Below are 22,150 nucleotides of genomic sequence, written 5' to 3'. Positions count from 1 at the left end.
TGTACCACCTTTTGTTTAATCCTGGAAAGATCAAAAGGTGAGAATATTCCGTCATACAAAGTCTTTTCAAGAGATGAAGGGTTTCCTCCCAATCAAACCACAGGACTCTAGGAAGCTTTAGTTTGTTGTTCTTTAGGCATCTCAATCAGAGCCAAAGAGAAAAAAAGAAGATTATCTTGAAAAGATCAGTGGGTGTGGCTTTCAACTCATGGAATGAATCCCATTGAAATCCATGGGAGACACACAAAAGTTTTGAGAAAATTATTTCAGCAGAAACACCTCCATTTTGCGTGGGAAGAGAGTACAAAATGAAAGAAGGCTGTTGGACTCCCAACATTCTCCTGTCAGCAAGCAGGCGGATAAAACTACTTGGTTGTAAATATTTGCTATCATTTATGAGAAAGGAAAGATGTTTCAAAGGGCAGAACCAAGATCCCAGATGACTGGGCTGAGAGCCATGGAGAATTACTGAAACTTAATAAAGAAACTCTCAATTTTTGTCTGGCTAGATTGATTTTTGAGCTGCTACAGGCTGGTAACACTTTTTGCCTTCCATTTCTCCCCTTTATGAACTGGAATGTCCATAGCTGTTTTCCCACACCTATCCCACCATTGTGTGGTGGGTCGTTGGGACAGATAACTTTAGGTTTCACTGATCTGCAGATGGAGAAGAATTGTCTCTCAGGAGCTGCACTGAATAGATTCTATCCAGAACCCGTCTTAGATGTTGACTTTGAACTTTGGTGCTTTAATGCACTGAGACTCTTGGGAATCTTATGAAGAGAAAATCTACGTTGCATATGGAAGAGATGTGAATCCTAATGGCCAGAGGGTAAACTATGGCAAACAAACTCTAAGGTGGTCCTCATGGTCCCCACTTCCTAGTGTCATTACCTTTTCTTGCAGGACCTATGACTTCATTCTAACCAATAGAATATGGTAAAGATAATGGGATGTCCTATGATGATTATGTTATACTAGATCCTGTCTGGCCAGTAGACTTTATCTCTCTCTTTACTTGCTGTTTTTAAACAAGACTCAGAATCCCGTAACTGCAAGGAACTGAATGCTTCCATCAACCACATGAGTGGGGAAATGGATCTTTCTCTAGTTGAACTTCCAGATGAGAGCCCAGCTCTAGCCAGGGGCTTTGTGTTGCCAGTAATTAGTTACCCAGCAACAGATGCCTAGTATATAAGCATAGGCGGCAAAAGCTCTTGATAATCTCACTTTCATCCCCAGGGTATAAAAACAGTTAAAGTATTAAGTTTTGATGGGGAAACAACTGCATTTTATCTTACTAAGCTTTGTCAAAGCTTTCTCAAGCATTTTCTTAGTTTTCTATTCAAAAAAGTAAAGAATTATTAAAGCCAGTTTTCCACTCAGATTAATCTTCTACTTTCTTCTCCAGCCTTCTATATCTACCCATCTTTGCTTCCAATACAAGCTATGTCCAAAGCCAGCTCTGGGGGTCTAGTTTCAGATGGTGAGCCCTTAACTGCCATCAATTGCTTTTAGATTACTCCAATGGCCCATTTTCAGTTTAACGATCTTTTTGCACTTCATAAATATGTGAGAATTTCAGCATGTCCTGTAGTGACGTTCAGTGAATTGTAACCATTTATGAACATATTATGTAAATGAATATTAATCAGAATATTGAATCCATTTATTATCCATTTTGTTCTTGACAATAAAATGTAAAGAGAGACTATGAAAAAATATATACTCTTGACATTCTCTATATTGATTTAGGACAGGTGAGAGAAGCAAAGCTATTTCTTTGAACATTCTGAATGCTATAGTTTGGTGAATTTGAAAAGTAAAATAAATGACTAATAATGGTGCACTCTTCCTATGATTCTTTTCCTTATCATCTCTGCTTGCTATTTTTTTTAGATACTGTAATTCTTCCTATTTTTATGTCTATCTGCCATGGTATATCTCCTTGACTAGTTTTTAAGTCAGTGGGAATTGTGCACATTGGATCATAAAAGCAAAATTGAGGAAGACTTAAGCTCCAAATTGCTGTAATTCATAATATTATACTATAGCTGATTTACTACTATACATCGACATCATAAACTATGCTTTTAAAAACTTCACTTTCAGAGGCACCTGGGTGGCTCAGGAGTTGAGTGTCTGCCTTTGGCTCAGGTTGTGATCCCGGGGTCCTCAGATGAGCCCCACATCGGGTTCCCTGCAGGGAGCCTGCTTCTCCCTCTGCCTGTGTCTTTGCCTCTCATGAATAAATTTTTAAAAAATCTTTTAAAACTTCACTTTCAGTGAAATAGACTGGTGAAGTGTTACATGAGTATTATTAACAATTTATCACCAAATGATATATACAGTTTTCTAAAAAGATAAGCAGAGCTAATGAGTATAATGAATGTAAATGCACGGAAAAGATGACTATGAAGCTTGAGATGACTCTATAGCTTGAAAAGCCTGAAAGATACCTGTTTCAATTCTCTCATTTTGCAGGTGAGGAAACTGAGATCCAGGGAATTGATTGAAGTTATATGGGCTCAAGGTATATGAGATTGTAAAAGACCCCAATACTGAGAGGCATCGTTCGCATGATCTAACTTAGATCATGTGAATGGTGCTCCTGAGTTTCCAGTGCACAAGCTACATGACTGCAAATTAGTACAAATGTGTTAGTTAATGCAACTCATGGGACCAAAATGCAGATCTTTGAGATCCTGGGCTGGGGCTCTTTCAACTATGCTAGCCTGCTTTATATCTTTTTCGCTTGTTTTGACTCTGCTTTCTAAAAAGCCTAACGATTAACCACTTTTTTCATGCCTTTTATATTTTCCAGAATGTGTACTGTGTTAGGGCTCTCATGTGGAATTCATACAAAGAAATCAAAAGAGCCCTTTATGGTTTGAACTATGGCCTCAGGTTAAATCCTTCCCACATTTGTACCTTCATATTCAGAGGTGCCATCGTCAAGTCTATTATAAATGAAAATGAAGAGTTTGATGAGCATGAAGAACATGAAAAGGTAAATGTAATTTTCAAAAAGCTTTTGACATTATGAATTTTAAATTAATATATGTTCCTTCTGTTAGCTAAAATTTTAACCTCAATATGAAGTGTGGAGTGAGAACACTAAGTTACTAATTATAAATTTGGGGGGAGAAATTTAGAAATCATGGCCTCATGATAACATAAAAAGCCTGGACAAAAATGATAAAACAGAAGACTTGAGTACGTGACTGATGTAAAGCTGTATCACATAAACTTTCACTAACATGCTTTTTCAATGTTAAGAATCTCTGAAAGAAGATCTTTACATCTTTGCAGATTTTAGATATCTTTGGAAAATGTCTGAACGAAACGCTTAGTTTTATACCTGGTACATCAGTGTCACATTGATGGCACTTGGTCATTAATTAAACATGAGATGAACTGCAAATAATCCTTCTGTCTTTGCCAGGAACCCACTTTGCAGGGTATGAAGCTGCCTTTTGGTATTGTGATACATGCAATTCCTGATCAATCTGATGCAATCTTGTGGGATTCTCTTTGAGCTCAATTAAAACAAACTTAGAAATCTTAGATTTCTCGATCTTTAGTTTCAGTCCAATTTATTGCCACATAGTTCTTGCATCTGTGTTTTTGGGTAGGAAGGCAAACTTCATCTGATCTTTGCCACACATCTTTACACAGGATTTCTCAATCTCAGCACTACTGGCATTTTGAAGGAGTTAATTCTTTTTTTTTTTCCAAGTTTATGAAGATATAATTGACTTTGTGTAAGTTAAAGGTATACAATGTAATGATTCGATATATGTATATGTTGGAAAATGATTACCACATTAAGGTTAGTTGGCACATCTATCACCTCACAGAGTTGCAATTTTTTGTGGGTGGTAAGAGCTTAAAAAATCTTTTCTCCTACCAACTTTCAAATATAGAGTATTATTAACTATAGTCACCATGCTATACAATGCATCTCCAGAGCTAATTCATCTTATAACTAGAAGTTTGTACCTCTTGACCAGGTTCAATCATTTCCCCCACACCCACCAATGGCAACCCACCAATCGGTTTTCTGTCTCCGTAAGTTTGGGTTTTGTAGATTCCACATATAAATAAGATTATACAATATTTATCTTTCTCTGTCTGTATTATTTTAGTTATTACGATGCTGTCAGGGTTCATTTATATCACATATTGCAGAATTTTCTTTTTTTTTCAGAATTTTCTTTTTTATGGCTGAATAATATTCCTCTCTGTGTATTTTTTTATTTTTTTGAGAAAGAGAGAGAGAGAGAGAGTGCACATGACAGCAGGGGGTGGGGGAGAGGCAGAGAGAGAGAGGAAAAAAAGAGAATCTTAAGCAGGCTTCATGCCCAGCACAGAGCTGAACATGGGGCTCAATCCCATGACCCTCAGATCATGACCTGAGCTGAAATCAAGAGTCAGACACTTAACTGACTGAGCCAACCAGGTGTCCTCTGTATTCTTTTCTTTATCCATTTATCTGTTAATAGACATTTAGGTTATTTCCATGTCTTGACTATTATAAATAATGCAGTGAACAAGGGGTTGCATATATCTCTTCAAGATAGTGATTAGATTTCGTTTGGATATATACCCAGTAGTGGGTTTGCTGGATCATATGGTAGTTCAAGTTTTAATTTTTTGAGGAACTTCCATACTATTTTCCATTCTGGCTGTACTAGTTTACATTCCTACCAGCAGTGCACAGGGTTCCCTTTCCTTCACATCCTCAGCAGTCCTTGATATCTCCTGTCTTTTTTATTTTAGCCATTCTAACAGGTGTGAGGTGATACCTCCCTGTGGTTTTGATTTGCATTTCTTTATGATTAGTGGTGTTGAGCACCTTTCCATGTACCTGTTGGCCATTAGAATTTCCTTTCCTTCCTTTGGTCCTTTGCCTATTTTTTAAAATTAATGAATTGATTTATTTAGGGAGCACACAAATGGAGGGAGGGGCAGAGGGAGATGGAGAGAGAGAGAGCCTCAAGCAGACTCCACTGAGCACAGAGTGTAACTGGAGGTTTGATCTCACAACTCTGAGATTATGACCTAAGCTGAAACCAAGAGTTGGACACTCAGCCAACTGAGCCACCCAGGAGCCCCCTTGCCCAGTTTTGATCAGATGAAGTTGATGATGGTGGTGGTGGTAATTTTGCTATTGAGTTGTATGAATTACTTTTGGATGTTAACCCCTTATCAGATACGTGGTGTTCAGATATTTTCTCCATTCCTTAGGTTGCTTTTTCATTTTGTTGATTGTTTTGCCGTATAGAAGCTTTTGAGTTTGATATATTCCCCTTGTTTATTTTTGCTTTGTTGCTTGTGCTTCGTGTGTCAAATTTATAAAATTATTGCCAAGACCAATGTCAAGGAACTTTTTCACTATGTTTCTTTGTAAGCGTTTTGTGGTTTCAAGTCTTGGTTGAGTCTGTACCATGTGGGGCTGTCCTGTCCATTGAAGGATGTTTAGCAACATCCCTGGACTCTACTCAGTGGATACCAGTAGTTCCCTCTCAGTTATAAGAACCAAAAGTGCCTCTAGAAATAGCCAACTATTCCCGGGAGGGGAGTGGGGGGGCACTAGGCTGTAACCAGTTGAGAATAATTGTTTTATTCCTTTGGACTCATGTAAGGTTTTTGAAAAAGGATATGAGCAAAAACATCTTCTGTTGTTTGGGATTTGCTGACATTGTTAAACTCTTCTGACCTTGTCTAGCCCCAGACTTATAGATACTCTATCCTTTTACCTCTTGCAAACAGCCAGTCCTTACCTGATCTCATCTCTCTTGTAATAACTTGCCAAAAAGTGGCAAGGAGCTGCAAATGCATAGTGACATTCTGGCTTTTTTTTTTTTTTTTTTCAGATGCTTCCATTAGAGCTGTTGGCATGATAGGCATATGATTTATCTTCCAAATTATCACAGGAGACCCTGTTACCAAAAGTTTTGCTGTGGCATAGCAAGAGTCACCAGATTTTTAGTGTCCTTTATTCTTGTCATCACACTGCTAAATCAATAGGATATTTTAGGCTTTTATTATGGCAACACTCCACTTCTGAGTATTAGTCTCGGTTAAGGGTTTGAATGACACGAATAAAAAAAGATTTTGAATGGAAGAAACAGCTAATGGAAAGATGCAAGAGTAGGAACATGCTTGGTGCATTTGAGGAAACAAAATAAAGCCAGTATGAATGGAACTTAGTGGGAAAAGGGTGGGACAATCTAAGATGAGGTCATAGAGCTAGGCAGGGCTCAGGCTTGTAGGGCTTTCTAGCTAGTGTAAGAAGTAAGGATTTGTTCTAGGAGCAAGGGGAAGCCATTGGAATATGTTAAGCAGAGAAAGAGAAAAAGTTGGGTCATTCTGGGTACCGTGGGTGAAATGGAATGCAGGGAAATGAGCAGGAAGTCTTCTAAGAAGTTGCATGAGGTACAACAGTTGCTTGGATGTGAACTATAGTCAAAGAGATGGAAGAAAATGGATGGGTAAAGGAAGTTCTAAAGATAAAGCTGGAAGGACTTCTTGATAAATTGAATATTGGGTGTAAATAAAAAGAGAAATCAAGGATAATTCCTGGATTTTGGCTTCAGTACTTGGGGGAATCGTGGTTTAACTTGTTCAACTGGAAAGGACTCAATGATAAAAAGAGTTCTATTTTTTTTTTTTTTTGTCAAATTAAGTTTGAGATGCCATTAGTCAGCCATGTGGTTATATTAAGTGGCCTATTTGCTACGTGATTCAAAATTTCCTGGAAGATATAAGGAACAGAAGTTTTGACTTGAGAGTCACAAGCACTTGAGGCTATTGAAAGCCATGGTCCCTAAGTGAGGTCATTGATGGAGAGTGGAGAAGAGGAGAGGGCTCAGCATAGGCTCTGGAGCTTAGTAACATTTAGCATTTAAGGATAGTAAGTAGAAAAGAGAGGAAACTGACAAGGGACAGAGAGAAGGGTAGAAAGGCCCAGAGAGATTGGGTGTCAGGGATGAGAAGTGAATCTTACTTCCGCTGATTTCCAGTCCTCTTGACAGTAGCAGTTTGGGATATATGCTTCCAAGAGGTATAAGCAGGTAGTTAATACAAGAGGATTCATGTTCTTTAAAGAGACTCAAATCCAAACAGGAAGATATAATACATTTTTGCAACTTACTTTCCTAATGGTAACATCTTAAAGATCTTTCCATATTATACACACACATTGACCTTTTCCATGACTTCATAGTATTTGAAATTTATCTTCAAAATCTAAGCAACTCTCCATTTTTGGATATCTTATAAAAGGATGCTCTTTCCTCCTCTTTCATTCTCTCATTCTCTCTCACATACACACACACACACACACACACACTAATAGTAAAGAATAAGAAGAATAAGAAAGAAATCCTTCCAACATGAAACATTCCAATTTGAAATAATGAGTACTTGGAGCATCAGATTTGACCTTAACTTTGAGATTTTTATAATTGCTCGAATGGAGAATTATGGAATAGTAGCCACAATGTTCTCAACCACTAGAAGAGAGAAATGTGGAAAAACTAGAGAACATGTTCCCTTGTATGGATTTCATGCACTCAAAAGTAATAGAATTAAATGAATACCCTCTGACAATGCAGTGGAATGGAGAGTTATTAAAACTATCCAATCATAACCCCTGATTGCTGGAATCCTTGCTTCAATTAACAAAGCAGCTTACTTTGCTTTTATTGAGTTATAAGTAGAAAAATTCAACCTGTTGTCATCTGAAAATGTTACTAACCAAGGGTGTAAAAAATTTCTTCTATATATTTCTGAACAATTATGTTTCTTACTGCATTGAAGCAAGAGCCTGATAAAAAGACTAATCGCTGAATGCTTCTATTACCATCAAATTATTCAGATTCATTTGTTAGATTGCTTGTAATTGTAAAACAGCGTTTTGAACCACAGAAATAGACTTTGTATAATAATAAGTATGCAATTAGTCGCCATAAACAAACTTAAAAGAGTAACAACTTTTGAGATAAAAATGTCTCACTTGTGTTCAGTAAATGATCATTGCATTTAGGCATCTTTAATGAGGTGCTAGCAATTCACATTAATACAGTTGAGATGTCATCTTTTTTCTTTAATAGGTTTATAGAATATGCCCAACTGATAAGCATTTTGTGGATGTTACAGACTTCAACCGTCCTGAAATGGCTGATTTCTATGACAAGTAAGTACTGTAACAGATGAGAATTTAAGCTACCTAAAAAAAATTTCACTGTTATACTGAAATAGGCTTAATTAATTTTTTTTTTCGAGCTGTTAGTATAAACACGCGCCCACACCAAGATCTGAAGGCCTGGGAGGGAAGGAGACTCAGGCCTGGGCACCTATATCCACACTGTGTGTTTTAACCTGAAATTTTGTTCCAAACCAACTCAGAAGTCATGCTACAACTTGGGGTTTATATTTTTTCCTGGAAGAGCTTTTTTTTCTTATCTGATATACAGGCTCCATGGCCTCAGGCTTTCCCTTACTCTCATTTTTCTCCCATCTGGTCAGGCCTGTATGTACTGTCAAGATCATTATCCTTAAAACATTTTTCCTTTCACCCTCTTTGCCTTTCTTCTGCTGGTAGAAATTTTTAAAGAACAGATTCTGTGTGATTCTTTCAGCCTGGGCTCAGTCTCTCTTCACTTGTATTAGGGAACAAGGATTCATCTTAGGGTATTTTTATTTTTATCAGGGATTATCACACTACCTGGTCCCTCAAAGCAGGGTTAATTGTTTGTTTCTCTGAATTTTGTCTGTTTTCTTCAGCAATTTATTTCTTCTGTTTTATTTTTTCAAGAGGCTATACAGCATATTGATTGATTCCTGGCATTAAAAAAATTTTTGTTCCAAATTGTTCTGGTTTAAAATAATATTTCTCAAAATGTGGGGCCTGAGTTTAGGATCCTTTCCTATTGTCAATGCTGATGGTTTGCTCGTTGTTATTTTTGTTGTTCTTTTCATCTGGTTTGGAGGATGGCCTTTTTTATTTTTATTTTTATTTTTTTTATTTTTTTTATTTTTTTGAGGATGGGCTTCTTAAATTCTGCCCCAGACTACCAATTATCTAGGACATAAGCCCCCAAGGCCAGGATCTTGTTTTATAATCCACACTCTGCCTAGTTCAAGATTATTTTGGAATAAAGAATGACTCACAATAGCTGTAGGGGTATACTGTTTATATCAGGTATCATCTGACTCTGGACACTATATTCAGTTGAGTGGTGTGGACCTACTAGACTTAAAGCATCCGGCTGTGTATGTATGTTTCCATCACAACTGTCAGCTCCTTACCCAGGTGGATAGTCCTTCCTTCCAGTTTGTGGCCTCTCTTGCCTCTCCTGCTCCCCACAAGAAGCTTACCTCCAGACATCTGCAAATCTCAGTGAGCACTGAGAATTGCAGGGGATGAAGTGCATTTTAGACACTTGGTCTGATTCAAATGAATGCTATATGCTAAGTATTAAATACTTACATATAGTTCTTCTCTAGAAGATATAGAAGAGGTTTTATAATATAAATATATTTATTTATATTCTGTAATATATTTATTATATATTTATATATAAATTATAGAAATATATTTTATATAAGTATAAAGATTATATGAATATAAAATAATTTTTCTCACATGAGCAGTTATGTATGCATTTATGAAACAAAGAGGTACATTGCCTGCCCGCTGTATGCCTGGCCTTGAGTACCAAATACAGTCATGACTGGGATAGTCCCTGCCCTCAGAGGGCTTATGATCTAGTGAGAGAAGAAAGTAAATACAGATTATATACGTTTGCACTTGGTTTCAAGGATTGAATGAAAACAATTCAAATCCTGCAGGATCCAGTCATTATTGATAATAGAGATGAAAGTTGAGAGAAGTCTTTACATTTTATTCCCCGGCAGATTGGAGGAATAGATTGGTGATTGTTTTTTTTAAAGCAAAATGCTTTTGAAATTTTGCCTGAAATTCAAATAAAAATTTTGCATAACATTTCTGGGCTTTAAAGAGAAAAAAAAAAAATATTTGGCAACCCAAGGTATCTTTACTTAAGATAGATAGGAATCTTTTCGTGTTCCCTGAGTACTTACACTTAAAGTACACTTAAAGTCAAGGATTCACACCAACTATTCAAATGCAAAACTCTCATTGAATCCAACAGCTTTCTCTTCTGCTTTTAGCTACTAGTTTATTTTCCCCTTGTTCTTTGAAAATCAATGCTGTATGCAAATTGCTAGGTATCCTTGCTAAGGTGTAGGCATAAATGGTACCATCTGGTATTATTAAAATGCATTCTTACCTAAATAGCTGTACCATGGAAGAAAGTTAACCGCTATCTTATTTACTAAACCAGGAAAACCTGCTGTGTTTATTTTAACCCAGTATCTTTTCATGACTGTATTTCCAAAGTTTTGTTAAGATTTTTGCAAGAGAAAATTAAAATTCTGTGGGTTTTTTTTTCCCCTCAGTAAACCTGAGTTCTCCTTTACGAAGATCTATTTCTCATACGTTCTTGGAAAAGCTAAGCAAATCCATGTATGTATCTTTTAACTTTGTGGAATAAAAAATAAAAAGGATAGGAATGCCAAGATTTGAGCATCTTTTAGATTTTCTTCTCTATTTTTCTATTGATCCCAACTATCTTAAAGCAGATTTCTTTCACAGTTCCAAGGAAATGCCATGTTCTCATTCTAGATGACAAAATAAGATGGATGGTTTCACAATTTCTTTTACAAAACAAAACTCTTACTATTAAGCCTCATTTATAGCATTAAATGTGTGACTGATATCATTCATAAGCTTGGAGAATTTTAAACTAATTGAAACTTCAAGGAAAGAAACAATATTTGAATAGTACCAAGATCAAAAAATAAAAAGTATACATTTTCCAAAAAAAGGTTTTTTTCAACTTATACATTTAAAATAGGAGATAGAGAAGTATGTACTGCATTCCTTTCTGCCCTACCTTAGACCTAAATTCTATGATCGCTAACTGACCTTTTCTAACAAAATGAAGAATCTGCCTCAGGCTTCACTATCGGCAAGAGCAATGACTAGACTTGGCAGTAGAATATGCAGTGGCCTTGGAAATACAGACAGCCTTGGCTGAAATTCTGCCTCAGACTTCATCTTCTTCATCTTTCAGAGCCTCCTCATATTGATGTGGGAAAGAACTTGGGTTTGTTCCATGAACCCTGACCAAAAACTCTAGGACTTTCATCTTGGTGGTTTCACTGTGGGCTCTTGGGCCCCAGAGAAATTCAAATTGTGTAGGAGCATTGTGGAACCTGAGTAATCACTCCAGGTACTTTTCCTTTATGAAATCTTGGATGATGAGCTCACTGGGCTCCCCAAAGACAACGTGCTTACTCCCAGGATCCATCCCCATCCAATTCAGAACTTCCTAGATTTCCTCTTCAGTGACACCATCACCCTTCACAGAGATCATACCCAAGGTAAGTACCAGGATGCTGGTCTCAGGCACACCCTTTTCACCCATCAAATGTGAGGCCCAATTTGATGAAGAGGTCATAGTGGTAGGTGGTGAATCTACTTCCTTCACATCAAGGCCAAAGATCACTTCCATGTGCTCAGACTCTCAGGAGGATCTCAGTGAAGTGGTCCTTCAACAGATCTGCCTTTGTTATTGATTCATTCATTTGATACCAGAGCAGCATGAAAATGACCAATGAATCTACTACTCTCTTATCTATGGGCACGTTCTTGGGGTCTGGCCCAGACTATAAAGTGCTATTTTAGTTCTTCTTGGCTATTGGATCCCATACCTATGTGCTTGATGAGGTGGCTATGGTGACATTGGAAGATGAATGGAAACTCTTGAGGATTCTGAGGAATACTAGCTATACCAACATCAGGAGCCTCCTTTCAGCTTGCTAGGCTTTAGAGGATGAGAGGAAAGACAGACAGATCTCCTCCAGAGGTTTGGATACCCGTGTATCTCCCAGGCTTGGGGTCTCTCATTTCAGGTTTGAAGAGGTAGATCATGTAAGTACTGAGGACTCTTCTGAGGTAGAGGCATGATGTCTCTTGTGGATGGCAGTGAGCAGGAATGCGGACCAGAAAGTGGGCAATGAGGAGTCACTGCCAAATGTCAGTAATGAAGCAGGGAAATGATCCACCTCATACATTGCTGGTAGTAATTTAAAATGGTACAGCAACTCTGCTTTTTTATTAATAGTCATATCCCAGAAGAAAATGTCTTCTTGAGACTGAGTCAGTATAGCTTGAATTTCTGGAATCTGATGGATATAGATTTTCTTGGGGATAGCGAAATATCCTAGAAGGCTCAGTTCTGTCACATATAACATAAACTTGGGCTTCTTTAATTTTGAGGCATTCAAGAGCACAAAAGATCACTAGTTTATCATAAAAGGATATAACTCAAGAACAGCCAGGTGGAAGAGATGTATAGGGGAAGGTAGGGGGAAAGTACACGGAACTTCCACATCCTCCCCAGGTGTGCCACTCTCCCAAATCCCCACATGTTCACCAACCTGGAAGCTCTGCATTATTGTTTTTTAAAGCAAGCAGTTTTCATTCCATTTGCATATAGCACTTTCTATGAGAAACAAGGGACTTAAAGAAACAAGGGCTACTTAAAGCTTAAGTTATTCTTTGTTCTTGGTAGCCTGAAAGAAAGCAGCATGGTTGAGGTGTATAGGTCAGACAGGGCATGGTGTGATGTGATCCTGGACAGACAGACAGGGACCAGACCATATTGAGGTCTTGTGGAATTGGGGATTTTATTACAAGAGCAGTAGGAGGTCACTGAAAAGATTTAAGCAAGGGGCTGGTGTGGAGAAAGGTAGTCCGGGTAAGGTGACATGCCCCCAAGTCCCTAGATTCCTTGTGAGTTTAGCCTCCATAAGTATTCTAACCTATTTTTTTCCTTTACACATTTCCATGTTAAAAAACAAAAACAAACCTAGTGAAATTAAAGACCTGTTCCGCTTTATCCAACAATTCATGACTCAGACAACATCCTATCTAACAAATAGAAGTGCGCCTCCAGGAGTCTACAAAATGGAAGGTGTTTATAGGCAGAAATGAGGTGGGATAAGGAAGTTATTAGCAAAGAAAAGAAAGAATAGTTTCAGACAAGGTCACCTTCCCTTAGGGGAAAGGGCAGGAGGTCTCATCCTGCAGATTGTCTCCCAAGTGCTAATCAGGAAATTCCACACTGATTGGTTTCAGATTCCACTCCAGGGACAGGCTGAAACTGCAGTTAGGTTAGGTATTAAGTTGGTGGCGCTTAGCAAGTGACTCCATTTCGGGTCTGTTGTTTCTGTTTAGCAATAATCAAACCTATTTTTATTTTCAAATAAATGATAATGACTCTGAGTATATAAATAAGTCTTGAGGCCAAAAAGTTATTGCTATTGAGAAAAGAGAGAAATTTATTATTTTTCTAATGAAAATTTCTACCATACTACGTATTGCCTTGATCAGTCTGAGAGTTTGCTCCTTTTCAGATGACAAATTGTATTAGTTTAGTGCCTACTCTGTGAAACACTAATTTGTTTTTTCATCTTTAAACTACTTTTATTCTCAAGGAGTGCCCCCCAATCTCTTTCATGTTAAGACAATCCAAACCCTTAGTAATTTTTTTTTTTTAATTTTTAAATTTTACCTCCTCTCAGCTTTTATATGTCTGGATCAGAGATTTCTTTGAGGATATTATATTGCAAGTCCATTTCTTTGAAGATCCTTGGTCAGATCTTCAAAGAAATAGAAGCCCATAGCCAAATACTTACTTGCTCACCCTTCTCTGTCTCAGGTCTGTCTTAATTTATCTTTACTACTTTGTAGCTTAAGGTCCAGATAGAAAGGCAAGTAAATTATCTGCAAGTGTTCTACATGTGCACAGGTGTATCAGTTAGAGATTGTTGATTGCAAGCAACAGACTAATGAAACATGAACCCTATTAGAAGAATTTGCTCACTGGGTTTCAGAAGGAACAAGAATCAGGGCTATTCCAGGATCTCTGTAGCAGTCTTAGGAGGGTGCTCTGGAGACATTTTGCTTCATGTATTTGAGAGATGAACACATTAATGTATTGTGGCAATGGCTTCATCTTAATATTGTAATTTAAAGGACCAAAAAAAAAAAAATCAAAAGCCAAATTAAAAAAAGAAGAATCTAACACACAGAAATGAACCTACTACTCATATTTATGGAAGGTAACTTGACTATGTATTGATAGCTAAAGAAAATGATCCTGTCCTCTGACCAGTAATCTTAACCTTATAACAACAACAACAACAACAAAAATGTTTGTGTTAGTTATTAAGTTTACATTTTTGGGAAACTTTCAAATGCATTTAACTTTGACTTTCATTTGGAGAATACTTTCATAAATTATGATTCTGTGGAATTGAAATTTTAATCACTATTTCACAATATTTCCTGGATAGCTTTTGACCATGGGATTTAACAATCCCAGTCAAATTTGTGACTTAGAGCTGTAGCGAACCCTCCCAAAGGGTACCATTCCTAAAGATGTACAGTCTGAGTCAGTGACTGAGGCAGAAAACCTAAATTCACAAAGGGCTGCGTTAAAGCCAGTTCCCTGAATCCGAGACTCACAAACATACCTCTGCCTTCAGCTAAGTGCACTTAAAACTTGGAATTTGAATCAAACTTAGCACCAAGGCTTATGAAGTGAAAGGTCAGCTATTTAATGGCATAGTTTTAATTAAATGATAATGGCTCTTTGTGTTATATTAAAAGAAAGTAAGCAAGTTCCAAAATGGAGGACTGAATAACTAATTCTAATGAGGAAATCAGACTTAGGAACACAGACAGCGAAGTTCTTATTAATTACTTTTTTTAATGAAAATTTATTTTGTTCCATTTGCCTCTGCATTAACTTTTATAATGGAGCGTATTTCCTATATTTATATTAAGTTTTTAATTATAGTAAGTGTTGCTGAGTCATCTTACCCAGAATGTGGAAAATAGAACAGGAATACCAAAGACGTATTGCTATTGGAACTTAAGATAACTGTACTGATCATTAAAACTCACTTTTCAATATCCAGTATTTTATTTTAAAAAAAATTTTTTTTTTAATTTTTATTTATTTATGATAGTCACAGAGAGAGAGAGAGAGAGAGGCAGAGACACAGGCAGAGGGAGAAGCAGGCTCCATGCACCGGGAGCCTGATGTGGGATTCGATCCTGGGTCTCCAGGATCGCGCCCTGGGCCAAAGGCAGGCGCCAAACCGCTGCGCCACCCAGGGATCCCAATATCCAGTATTTTAGAAACAAATTTGGAAGTTAGATATCATGTTAATTCAGAGTCAAAATTATTTTTCCTTCAATATTGACCATTTCTATCTCAGAACTGAAAATGGTTTTTGTTTTTCTAGACAGGGTTATAAATGTTCATTATTTAGTTTATGGTTACTATGGTTAATTTACATCATAGGAACCGGAGTGATTTTGTGAAGATTCTTGTGAAAGTGAAAATAAAGATTGAGTAATTAACAAATTTAATGTACATGGAAATAGGCTGATGCACTGTGTATATTTGGGGGAGCTGGTGCTGGTACTGCTTGACTCTTTCAGCGTTGATCTGACTGCCTCCCTTTGCTTCTCACTTTTGCCTTTTATAAAAACTTGAAATCTGCCTTTTAGGCAAATTACCCTTTTGAAAATGTTCTGAGAAATCCAATGATTTTCTAATTGCTAGTGCCAGTGATTTTTAATATATTTTTAACGGAAGCTTAAAATAACACGTTGAAAAATGCACAGATGATAAAACTGTACATCTCAATGAACCCTGTCTTCTAAAGGCAATGCTATTCTTCCCTTTATGGTTTAGTTTTGCCTGAGTTTTGACCTTTATGTAAACACAATCATACAGTTCTCTCTTCCTGATTTCTTTGTTCCAGTGTGTTTTGAAAGTTCTTCTATATTGTTAGATGGAGGTATTTATTTTCATTTCCGTAGAGTGTTCTATCATAGAATGTGTCGTACTTTATCCATTTTCCTGGGGATTTGAGTTATAGCCGGGTTTAGCCATTTTGAATGCTTCTGTGGACACTTTTGTGCACATATTTCTTTTGAGTTATATATTTAGGAGTGGATTGCTCTGTCATAGAATGAATATTCCAACTTTTATAAGACATGCCAAAAATTGTCTCAAAATTTTTTGCCTTCATCAGGGATGTGTATAGATTTTTTCATTATACAAGCATGTTATTTTGAGGTGAATTGAAGTATTTTGGTAGGTGATTAGTAGTGTCTCATAGCATTTTTTGTTTGCATTTCCTTGATTACTGATGAAATTTGTCACTTTTCAACAAGTCTATTGTTTGGATTTCCTTTTGTGCAGTACTGGTTCAGGGCTCTTGCCCATTTATTTATTTGTTTTAATGCATTGTTGTTTTTTTTCTTATTGATTTGTAGTTATATGTATACACTACACATATCTCCTCCCAGTCTGTGGCTTGACTTTTTACTGCCTTAACTGTGCCTTTGATGAACATACATTTTTTAATTTCAATATAATCAAATTTGTCAATTTTCTCTTTCACCATTAGTGTTACCCGTGAGAGAGTCTGCCTTCTGTGAATGGAGGTCTCAGTTCTTGGATTGTCAGTGAAAAGATTTGTGTGAAGATCTGCAATCAAATAAAGACAGCCAGAAGGAAAGTAGCAAGGACAAAGCAGGTTATTGAAGTGAAAGTATATCTTCAGGTGGGAAAGAGCACAGGTTTCCGAGGTGGAACCAGCCTCTAGGTTGTTTTGGGATTGGATGTTTTGGGATCTTTGTGAGCTGAGAGGAGCTGGGAGGTACACTGGGGTGGTCTCTAACGGAGGCTGCTTCCACTCATTGTCAACCCTTGATGCAGTTTGTACTGGAACTGTCATGGCCACCTTTCTCAATGGGAGTGGGCCTGTGCCCCAATGCACATGCATTATAATGAGTCTAAGGGTTACCCTGGAGCCTTGGTGGAAGAGGAAAGCACCATGGCTCTTGGTCTGTCAGTCCCAAGTTCTTGGAAGTTACAGCTGCTTCCACTCATTGTCAACCCTTGATGCAGTTTGTACTGGAACTGTCATGGCCACCTTTCTCAATGGGAGTGGGCCTGTGCCCCAATGCACATGCATTATAATGAGTCTAAGGGTTACCCTGGAGCATTGGTGGAAGAGGAAAGCACCATGGCTCTTGGTCTGTCAGTCCCAAGTTCTTGGAAGTTACAGCGTGGGGATGTTGTGCTCCTGGGGTTCTAATGTGTAGAGCCTATTTATCACCAGCCTTGCCTCCAACTTAGGTCTCTATCATTCCCTTCAAGAACTTGGAATTCTGCCTGGGGTGCTTCTTCCACGGCTCACAGCTAGCTTCTACCTAACATTAGTACTTCTTACATTCAGTTGAAGAAGTCATTTTCTCATCCTGAAGGCATGAGAGTATTTCCTATACCGTCTTCTAAATGTTTTATTGATTTACCTTTTAAAGATCACTTTTGGGCATTGTAGAATTAGAGAGCAAGTCAAACAAGGCTTGTAGGAGTGTTATCGAGGAAAAGTAGAGATCTTAAGTTCGATATAAATGGCTCCAAGTCAAGAACTCAAGCAGTTTTTACTGAAAAAAAAAAAAAAAGTATATATATATATATATAGTCTTAGGTTCAAAGGAGGGGAGGTAAAAAAAATTAAAAAAAAAAAAAAAACAAAGGAGGGGAGGTATAAATAGCCTTTTTGGGGGGACAATGATGGTTGTTCATCCTGGGGTCAGTGGGCTTTGTGATTTGCAACTAACCGGGTTGCAGTATTCCTGAGTGCACTAAAAGAATGAATTGCTTTGGGATGTGAGGGATGCAAGCCCAGCTTCCCTGAAGACCATCAGGGGGAACAGCATACCTCATTCAGAGGAAGGGCTTTGAAATCCTTCCTTGTAGGAACAGTAGTACATTTCAGCTAAGAGATATTTGGAGAAAATCATAGTGCTGTTTTTTCATAGTTGGATTTTTATCTGAATTCTAGTGTGTTTGTCACTGAACAGAAAATAAAACATGAACCATTTAACTGGAAGAAAAAAGTATCAAGGTAATCAGTTTCACAATTACTTAAATGGAATCTATTCTACTATTGTTCTTTTTTTAAAAAATAACTCCTATTTTACACTTCCCAATTAGCAGTATTTTCATGGAATAGCTAGCAAATGAAATAAAACTATATATAGATATGGAGACAAATATACTGGTAAAATTAGCTTCCAAACAAAGTGGTTGCAATACTCTCAGTTGAAGAAATTATTAATGTTGAGAGTAGTTGGGATTTCTGGAAAGGGGCAAGACTTGAATTGAGTCATGAATGACTGATTTTAGTCATTTGAAAGGTACTGAGTGAGGGAATCCCAGAAATGTGAATGGCATGAGCTGGGCTAGATCCTTGATGGGTTGGAGATGGCAGGAAAGTTTTTGAAATTAAGCTAGGCGTGATTTGGAGGGCGTTGAGAACGAGGCAGAGGTGTGTGAATTTGATGTGTTTGGAAATGTGGGAAATTGTTGGAGAAATTAAAGAGTGATGAAAACAATGTCTCAGAAAGGCTAGCTGTGCAGTAGTGATTCTGTGGGGGGCAGGCCAGCTGAGGGGCTATGTGGTAGGTGAAACGGGCAGGTGCTTTCAAAACAGAAGAGCCTAACTGTGCTCCCTACTGCTCTACCATCTAGCCTCTCCGAGCCTCTTTTTGTCTTGTGTTAGTCAGTAATCATTTCCTGGCAAGCGATGGAATCTCAATCTAGGTTTAAAAAACAAAATCTGTTGGACAAGTACTGGATTGACTGCCAAAGCTGAGGGATTGCAGAACAGCCAAGCCTTGGGAAAACGTGAACTGAGGGTGGGACTCAAGAAATGGAACTCGAGATTTCTCTTTTCCTCTCTGGGGAAGATTAGAGTGCAGGGTAGCTTTCGCTAGGGAGTAGCCACTGGAGGTGGCTGCCCGCTACTGTGGGCTCACTCACCTCTTCCTTGTTTCTTTACCAAAGAGAAAAAGACTCTTTCCTTAGCTAGAGATCTTAAATTCTGAGAGAAGAATTTATGACCTACCTTATGACTGTAGGCAGGTTCCCTAACCTCTCTGTACCTCTATCACCTCATCTGATAAATGAGAAAAATACTGGTTCCCATGTCGTAGAGTTGTTGTAAAGGATGAAATGCCTTAAGATGTTACAACTTTTGGAAGAGTTGTTGGCATGAAGCTGTAGTGGCACTGGTGTGATGGTACCATCGCTCTTGGGCAGCCCAGGACCATCCCTGTGGCTGGGAGTGTGAGGTTTCATGGTTGACCATGGTTAGCCTGGGAGGAGGGGGAAGGGCTCTATCATCTATATCTATCATCTATCATCTATCATCTATATCATGAAAATGGATGGGGAAGGCGCAATGCCCCAAAAGATGATGAGGGGAAGACAAGGGGTGTCAGGCAGACAAAAATAATAGCTTTTCTCCATTTCTCATTTGTAAAAGCTTTAAGATTGCGTTGCAGTGCTACTGTGAAAATTAATAAAAATGTATGTAAAGTGCCTGTCACATGGCAGGCCTATAAGATGTATTAGCTCTATATAATCAGCACATGAATAAAATCAAGGCCTGGGCTAGATACCAGTAAGGGGGATTAATGAAATGAACATTTGGAAGGTAAGCCAGATGGACTTAGTTTGTGGATTGTATCAATGGTGGGTAGGGGATATCACTTCAGCTGTTTTGTCTTTTGGCAAAACAAACAAACAAACAAACAAAACTCCTTTTTGTGCCTTATGACAAGGAGAAGTTATATACACAGAAGTTCACATTAAAAATATGAGTTTTATTAGTTCCTCCCTTGGTTGGGAGAGTTCCTCAGAGGGCGGGGGGTATATCTGGGTGTTATTCAGCCCATGCTATTAGAGACTAAGGTCTCAGCATCCTGCAGGTCCTCTAGGACCCTAGGTTATGCTCCCTTCAATCAGAAAGAGTGACCTCTTCAGTCAACAGTTCCCAGCAGAGAAAGCAGTGTGTGTGGCTGCCCAGAAAGATATTCTAATCCAACAGGTTTGTAGAAGAGGAGTCTCCCTTTTTATGAAGCTAAGAAGGTACTGTGGTTCTTACCAGTGCTACCAGATGATCCATTCATATACTCTTTTCTCCTTGCTAACGTTCACGTTATTCAAAATCCAAACCAACATTAGATCATCATATTGCATTGTTCATAATTTGGGGTCTATAGGCTTCCACTAATTAAATTACTACTGTAGGGCTCATTCTTTAAAAAAAAAAAAAAAATCCATTATTTGGTGAATTGAATAGGTGAATCCAGTGTGAGAGATGATTCCAGACCTTCCCCCAGGCTCAGAAATGAAAGAGAGGCATGAGTCAGGGATAATTCCAGGTTTTAAAGCTTTAGCAAAGAGGTGGGAAAATATGTTTTCATTTCAAAATCTTTGGAATGTGCAGGTAAACAAGCACTCAAAGATCTTTACGTATATGATGTCCTAAAAAAGAGCTACACATTCCAGCAAAACTTAGCATTGTGACATTGCTCTGAAAAAATTTTGTGAAAGGAGTTGTGTAAAGATTTGATTGACACAGATGATCCCTGCAGGAAAGAAAAAGCCTAGGAAGGGAAAGAGGAAGAGAAAATGGAATTTTTGATTTATCCTACCAGAGAATAGCAGACCAGAGGGGTTAAAAGAGAGGAGGTCGGGAACAAAACAGGGAAGGTAAAATGCAGGGGTAGAAAGAGAGCCTGCAGAGGACTTTGTAAAACAGGAGATTCTGAGCTATCTTTGCCTTCCGACAATACTCTCCAACGTGTGGAAAAGTGTTAGAGGGGTTCTTATTTCAGAGTGGTTTATTTGGCCTCCTGTTAGATGCTTATGGCATTCACTGACCAGAGTTTCTTTACCATCTTAATCATTCCTGGGTCTGCCATACGTATGCACACCCCCTACCCCAAAACACACCTGTATCTATAGGTATAAATGTTATCATTCTGTTAGAGAAGAAGAAAGCAGTGCTGGTCACGGCCATCTGTGGTGTGTGCCTATGGAGGATGTCCCTCAGTTACTCCGATATGTTGCATGTTAACTTTATTATTAATGTATCAGTTCACTTTGCACTTTGAATCTTCTAAATTAGCTAATTGTATTGATCAAATGAATTCATAATCACCAGTCACCATCCTAATTAATTCATAGCAGCAGAAGCAGTAGCAGTAACAACTTTCTGCCTCTCCAGTATTTTACAGTGTGCAAAGTGCTCTCACAGATTTATCTTACTTGATGAATGAGCTGAGCTTGCGAGGCCTGTCGTATACGTTCAATCAGCCCCTTAAGGAGACAAAGAGGCCTATTTAAGTGAGGGTATCTTTTCTTACAACCACAGAGAATGACCTCTGTTCCAAAGCCTATTTAAATAAAAAATTCATATAGACAGGAAGAGACCAAAATGTCATCCAAAATGACAGTGGTCTACCCACTGGGCAGTGGTCTGTGCTGAAGTCATGCAAGCTCCACTGTTGCGTAAGATTGGTTGGAAGGATTTCTATGAAATTAGAGGGGCCAGTTCATTTCTGCTTGAATAATGTCGAACATACTGAACACTTAGTCCTTTTTTGTGATTATTTTATGGCTGATAACTACTTTTAAAATAGTTTTTGGTCTAATGTTTCTCTCAGTTTGGCTGAGGGTTAATTGACATAAATGGCATATATTTACTATGTTTGTTTTGAGGAGCTTTGACTTACATGTACGCTGTGAAACCCATCACCACAACCAAGATAGTAAATATAACCATCACCCCCAAAAGCTTTCACAGTGCCCCTTTGTAATTCATGTTCCAAGCCCCCACTTCCAGACAACCACTAATGTGCTCTTTGTCACTACATATTAGTTTGCATTTTCTAGAGTTTTATTAAATAGAATAATACAATAGGTACTCTTTCTTTGGGTGGGAGGGTCTGGGTTCTTGCAGTCAGCATAATTGATTTACCGTCCATGTTATTAATGTAGATAAATACGTCTTTCCTTTTTATTGCTGAGTTCTATTCCATTGGATGGCTAGTCTCTGATTTGTTTGGTCATTCACCTATTAATGGACATTCTTTTTTTTTTTTCCT

General features: G+C 37.9%; 1 protein-coding gene and 1 pseudogene across 27 annotated transcripts in view; one reads left to right on the top strand and one right to left on the bottom strand.

Annotated features, from left to right (window-relative positions):
- LOC144288551 (uncharacterized) overlaps window positions 1–22,150 on the top strand; it is a 200,659-nt gene that overhangs the window by 19,414 nt on the left and 159,095 nt on the right. For 10 of the 27 annotated variants that reach the window (XR_013356490.1, XR_013356488.1, XR_013356489.1 and 7 more), the window contains exons 4-6: window positions 2,825–3,010; window positions 8,121–8,203; window positions 10,492–10,558. Coding sequence is in view for 9 of the 27 variants with exons in the window: in XM_077856132.1 (XP_077712258.1) it covers window positions 2,825–3,010; window positions 8,121–8,203; window positions 10,492–10,558 (336 nt within the window). In the remaining 18 variants the exon portion in view is untranslated. Of the gene's footprint in view, window positions 1–2,824; window positions 3,013–3,740; window positions 3,765–8,120; window positions 8,204–10,491; window positions 10,559–16,590; window positions 17,696–17,736; window positions 21,387–22,150 lie in introns of those variants that run through there. The other 17 variants (XR_013356487.1, XR_013356485.1, XR_013356486.1 and 14 more) reach the window with 7 other exon arrangements.
- LOC144288435 (melanoma-associated antigen B16 pseudogene) lies at window positions 11,142–12,028 on the bottom strand (annotated as a pseudogene).

The sequence above is a fragment of the Canis aureus genome, chromosome 18 (genome assembly GCF_053574225.1).
Source record: "Canis aureus isolate CA01 chromosome 18, VMU_Caureus_v.1.0, whole genome shotgun sequence".
Classification (NCBI taxonomy): Eukaryota; Metazoa; Chordata; class Mammalia; order Carnivora; family Canidae; genus Canis; species Canis aureus.
The sequence above is the reverse complement of the archived record's forward strand: the minus strand, read 5'-3'. Positions and strand labels throughout refer to the sequence as shown.